The sequence below is a fragment of the Formica exsecta genome, unplaced genomic scaffold (genome assembly GCF_003651465.1).
Source record: "Formica exsecta isolate Colony F162 unplaced genomic scaffold, ASM365146v1 scaffold412, whole genome shotgun sequence".
NCBI classification, from domain to species: domain Eukaryota; kingdom Metazoa; phylum Arthropoda; class Insecta; order Hymenoptera; family Formicidae; genus Formica; species Formica exsecta.
In genome coordinates this window covers 71,029-77,391 of record NW_021851360.1, presented here as the reverse complement: position 1 = coordinate 77,391, position 6,363 = coordinate 71,029, and the positions used below count along the sequence as shown (strand labels likewise).

General features: G+C 41.7%; 1 protein-coding gene across 1 annotated transcript; it reads left to right on the top strand.

The window, feature by feature from the left end:
* Positions 1–2,345: 2,345 nt before the first annotated feature.
* LOC115240112 lies at positions 2,346–6,028 on the top strand. Its single transcript, XM_029815081.1, has 4 exons — positions 2,346–4,051; positions 4,384–5,292; positions 5,386–5,627; positions 5,679–6,028. The coding sequence occupies exons 1-4, from the start codon at positions 2,346–2,348 to the stop codon at positions 6,026–6,028; spliced, it is 3,207 nt and encodes a 1,068-aa protein (XP_029670941.1).
* Positions 6,029–6,363: the final 335 nt, after the last annotated feature.

Genomic DNA, 6,363 nt, shown 5'->3' with positions numbered 1-6,363 from the left:
TTTTGTTTGAAACATTTTTTTCGATAAAGCTTACTTTCCGAGATATTTTACAGTTTCTAGTTGAAAAACTCACCCTGTATATGTATTAATTTGTAACATTCGCATTGTTAGTCTGACTGACTGTGTAGTCTTTATTATTTTAAATGCAAATATAAAGTTATTATTATTACTTATTCTTATAGTCTATATGGTATGGTTATTTTATGTCACCCGCTAGAGCGCTTGAGCGTTGGTTATATACGGGGTGCTTCGCAAGTATGAATACTACATTTAATATTACTCTCTCTATATAAACGAACAATTTTCTTTTAGAATTTGTTTCTTTCACTTCCTATGGATGTGTTAACAATAAATTTAATGTTTATTTAAAAATTAGACGTGCGGCTAGAACGTCACAACTGTAAAGAAAAAAGAAAGTCAAATATCTAATTGCTGTGTTTTAACACTGGCTAAATATTATTTTAAGGAAGAATCTTGGTAAGACTTTATCTATTTGGAGAGAGGGAGAAGCTAATGTTTTGTACATTATTTGTGTGTGTGTGTGTGTGTGTGTGTGTGTGCGTGCGCGTGCGTGTGCGTGTGTGAACACACACAGTGTATGCGGGCACACATGCATGTATTAATATTTTCATAGTATCAATATACGTATATATAGTAATGTTTATTTTATAAAATTTCTTATTTTAGGACTGAGTGTATCACTACAAAAATTTGGAAATTGAATTGGATAAAAGTGAGTAACTTGATTGCTAAAATATATTTGATAAGATATATTTGAACAAAGATATTTTCTATTTATATTATTAGGTTGATGCAAAAGTTCGTTCTGTTTTCACTTCTAAATGGCATTATAGCGCAAACTCAATCTCCAATAAACTTCAAACATATAACATTTATATGTCATTTGAAAGATTATATTTCAATGAGCATTTTTAAAAAATCTTAGAGAATTGTCTGGCATTCTCTCCGTACATAACGTATATCTGATTTTTACAAATTTTTGTTTGTTAATAACTTTTTAATAAGCAACGAGCGACGATTAAATTAGAAGAAAAAGTTACTCAGAATTATGTCCTTAACATATGTCCAAATGTCCAAAAACAATGTGTCCAATTGAACGGTGCGCAAATGAAATGTGTCCAAACGAATTGTGCGCAATTGAAATGTGTCCAATCGAACGGTGCGCAACTTTATGTGTCTAATATCACAGTGTGCAATTGCAACGTGTCGAATTGTACTGTGCGCAAGTAAAGGCTTCTCAATGTGATCGATGTTTTCTTAAATGGAACTCCCTATTTTTTATTGCATATTCTTGTTGCCCTTGTCCAGACGTTTTCAAAACACTATAATAAAGTATTTTTTCATTGAGTACTTTTTGAGTTATTTTATATTTTAATCTGACATATTTTGATATAAACAATAAAATATCTCGTAAAATATTTAGTTCTCGATAATCTTACCGTAATACTTTTATGTACAGAATAATGAGACGAATCAATTAGTATAAACAAAATAATTATATAAAAAAAAAAGTATGTACTTATTTACAATGTAATTATTTGTTTTTTTTACACCAATTAAATGAGATGAGGAGAAGGAAGACGTATAAGCTCCCGAAGTACGAAGCGCATAAATTTAATGGTGACGTAAAAGAATGGCTTTCTTTTTGGTCTCAATTTAAGAAAATTCACGAAGACGAACAGTTAGACAATGCGGACAAATTTCAGTATATCGTACAATGTATGACGCCAGGGACGAAAGCAGCGGATTTGGTGGATACTTTTCCTCAGTCTGGTGACAATTACGGCAAGGCATCGAAGGCACTACAAGAGCGATTCGGTAATGAGAAGATACTTAAGCAAGTGTACATCCGTGAATTGGTAAAAATGGTCATAATCAATGGAAGCCAGCAAAATGTAAGTTTTTCAAAAATGTTTGACAAACTCTCAGCTCATTTACAAGCGCTCGAGACCTTAGGAGTTAGCAGCGACCAGATGTCGACGTTTCTGTATCCAATCGTCGAATCTACGTTGCCGGAAGATGTGCTTATTGCGTGGCAAAGAAGTCCAAACTGGGGCAAGGATGGGTCGACGATGAGGCCGCCCCAAACCGATTTGAAACAACTGCTAGATTTTCTGAAATTGGAAGTCTAGTGTGAAGACCAACGTCAATTAGTACGTGCGGGATTTCAAATTCAAAAGAAGCCGGAAAGGAAGGCAAATAAAAACGTTACGTTTTGAAAAGAAAATGGTCCTACGGCATCTGGGCTATTTGTGAGTTCGAACGTTGGATGTCTATTCTGTGATAAGGCTCATGAGAGTCAACTCTGCGCGAAGGCAGTCTCCATGAATCTAGAGAATTGTAAGAAAATCGTGACTGAAAAGAAAGCATGCTACGCATGTTTAAAGACTGGACACGGGTCGCGAAATTGCAAAGCCGTAGTAAAATGCGCTTTTTGTCAAAGGAGACATAGTTCGATGTTGTGTCCGGAAGTAGAGAAGAATCAATCGGTGCCCGAATCTACATCGAAACTGACACCCAATCAAACCACACCTTCGATGTCTAATATGCAGTGTTCCGGAGATGTCATATTACAGACTGTGTTCGTGAATCTGGAAAACAATGGCGTACGACGAAGAGTACGTCTCGTGTTTGACAGCGGTTGTCATAGATCCTATTTACTCAAGAGCACGGCAGCCAAACTCGGTTTGAAAACTGCCGGAACCGTGAATATGTGTCACATTCTCTTCGGATGTTCTCGGGAAATCAGGCAACATCAGAAATACCAAGTGAGTATCGAAAGTTTGGATGGATCTGTCAAGACATCGTTGATTTTGTTGGACCAGGAAAAAATCTGCGGGCTATTGCCGAGAGCTAATAAGCAGAACGTAATCGAGGATCTTAAGCAAAAAAGGATATTCGTGAATGACGTGGGAGAAGGTTCACCGGAGATTGAGGTCTTGATCGGAGCTGATAATTTTGCATCGTTGCTCACTGGGAGAAGGAAAAGTTTGAGATGCGGCTTGATTGCGCTTGAAACGGCGTATGGATGGACTCTGACGGGAGAATTGAGGAAATATGAATCCAACAGTGCGTCGCTAATGGTATTTACTTCCATGATGGCCGAGAGTAACGTGACTAACTTGTGGGACTTGGAGCTTATTGGCATCCGAGAATCAGCTCTTCATAAGTCACAAGCGGAAAGAGATACAGAAGCCCAGCAACACTTTCTCAAAACCGTTCCGGACAACTTCAATGCTGCGAAGAAAAGACTCGACGGCACCCTGAGGAGATTGAAGTCAACAAACATGGTAGAACAGTACAATAAAATATTCCGAAAATGGATCTTGGAGGAAATTGTAGAGGTAGTGCCAGCAGAAGAGCAAAACAATCGTGGACATTATCTGCCTCATCGGCCAGTAGTGAAGCCTGGAAGTTTGACGACACCGGTCCGTCCCGTGTTTGATGCTTCGTGCAAGAGTGGACATACACCATCGCTGAATGATTGTCTAGCTAAAGGGCCCAATCTGATTGAGCTCCTGCCATCCGTGTTGAATCGATTTCGTTGTGGCAATATTGGGGTATCTGCTGATATACGGAAAGCGTTTCTGATGATCGAGACGGCGGCTGAAGATCGAGACTTCCTCCGGTTTCTATGGTGGGAGGAAGGACGTGAAGAACAACTGATGGTGCTGCGACACAAACGGGTAGTATTTGGCGTCAATTGCAGTCCCTTCTTACTTGCTGCCGTAATCCGATTTCATCTCTCTAATGTAGGCCCAGAAGAACAAGAGGTAGCGGAAAGACTATTGAAGTCTATGTATGTAGACAACGCGCTGACGTCTGTCAACACCGTAGAAGAATTAAGATGCTTCAAGAATGACGCCTGCCGATTGTTGGCTGATGCAAAAATGGAACTACGCCAGTGGGTCTGGACCGCTGGAGAACTAACCGGTGAAGGAATCTTGATGACGGGGACAAACGACGTGAACTTGTCCAATAAGCCTGACAAAAGGGAAAAGGGATATACGACCCCAGTGTTTGGCATGATGTAGGACCGACGAGAAGATAGGTTGTGGACGGATTGGAAGAATCAGGAGGCCTTTGCAATCGTCACTAAACGCACAATTTTGTCGGTAGTCAATCAAATCTTTGATCCTATCGGTTTTTATGTCCTGTTCTCCTGAGACCTAAGAAAATACTACAACAAGCATGGCTTGCAAAGAGAGTCTGGGATGAAGCCTTAGAAGAGGAAGTAATTTCAGAGTTTAAGATCTGATACAAGGAACTGGCTTACCTTCCAACTATTCGCATCTCTCGGAACATTACCGGAGGAAATATCCATCGTGAGGGCTGGCAATTACATGTTTTTGCTGATGCTAGCCAAGAAGCTTATGCAGCGGTCGTGTACCTACGAACCCAAGGGGATAACAATGTTTCGGTACAGCTGCTTCAAGCCAAGAGCAGAGTAACTCCTATTAGGAGGGTCTCTATACCTCTTCTGGAATTGTTTGGGTGTGTCCTCGCAGTCAGATTGACTGTAAGTGTGAAGACATCGTTGGAACTTGAAGGAATACCTACCATTTATTGGACAGATTCCACAACAGCTTTGGCATGGATTCGCCGCAATGATCAATGGGGTACGCTTGTCGGCAATCGAGTGAGAGAGATCCTGTCCTGTACGAGTGTTGAAAATTGGCGACATGTTTCTGGGAATTTCAATCCCGCGGATTTGCCGTCAAGGGGGTGTACGGCGAAAAGGCTTAAGGCCTCCAGTTGGTGGATGGGCCCAGATTGGTTGAGTGACGTGCCGCAGAGCTGGCCGTCCGTCGAAGAAGAACCAGATGAAGAAATTGTGGCTTCTGAGAAGAGAAGAACAGCGATTGCATCGATGATCAACATACCTAAAGAACCTATGTTCGGAGTTAGATTAGGCAGCTTTGAGAAGAATGTCCGAGCCATGGCGTTCATCTTGCGAATTGCGACCTGGTGTAAAGCCCAAAAGAAATCCAAACCACGTTTGTGCGAGGAGTTGACAACTGAAGAACTCAACAAAGGTGAACTGAAACTTATGTGGTTAGTTCTACAAGAATCGTTTGAAACGGTGGGAGCAAGTTTCCATGGACTGGAAGTATTACTTGGAGAAGATAAACTGGTGCGAGTCAAGACAAAGCTCGTCCATCGGAACGACTCAGTAGGCCTTCGTTTCCCAATTCAGTTTCCAGGAGGTCATCCAATAGTGAGCTACTTAATTCGTTCGATCCATCATCGTTTCTGTCACGCAGGAGTACAGTTTGTTTTGAGCAAGCTGCGAGAACAATTCTGGATATTGCGCGGCCGTCGAGAAATTAAAAGGATAATCGCTTCTTGTGTTATATGTCGCAGATTCAAGCAAAAACGAGCTGAAGCTACTCCTGGCGCTCTGCCCAAAGATCGTGTTAAAGACGCTATGGTTTTTGAAACTACAGGAGTTGATCTCTGTGGTCCACTGTACCTGAAGACCGGAGAAAAAGTTTGGATAGTACTTTTCACCTGCGCAGTCTACAGGTGTGTGCATTTGGAGTTAATAACTTTGCTTTCGGCCGAAGCTTTTCTATTAGCTCTACGACGATTCATTGGAAGGCGTGGTTGACCTTCGACTATACGATGTGACCGAGGCACTAATTTTGTTGGTGCAGAAAATTTGCTCAACTCCCTGGATTGGAGAAAGATTGAACAGGAGACAGCTATACAACGAATTTTTTGGAAATTCAATCCAGCGGCTGCACCTTGGTGGGGTGAATTTTGGGAGCGCCTCATAAGATTGATCAAGGATTTACTAAAACGGATATTAGGTAAGGCCCGCCTGACATACACAGAGTTAACGACCTGTGTGATCGATGTGGAGGCGGTTATCAACCAAAGACCACTGATCTATGTGGCCGAAGACGGTGAAGATCTAGTCCCTCTCACGCCGGCTATGTTTCTACGTGAGATTCCCGAGGTAGCCGTCCCGGATCTCGATCAGTTGGAGAAGAATGGTCTTTGAGGAAGATATAGACATTTGACACGTGTCCGCAGTATGTTAAAAGAGAGGTTTCGTAAAGAATACCTGGCAGAGCTTGTGCATCACGGAAAACTGCCGTCTTCCCGTCCTGTAAGAATAGGAAATGTCGTACTGGTTGATTCAGACAACCGTAAATGTTTGGAGTGGCCCTTGGCGAGAGTCCTGGATCTGTTGCCCGGGAAGGATGGCATATCGCGTGTCGCCCGGCTGAAGTTAAGCTCTGGAGAGCTCATTCGTCCTATTCAGCGGTTGTACCTGATGGAGGGTACACCTACCATGATGGAGGAAGATGATCCTGTGTCTACCGTGAGCACGAA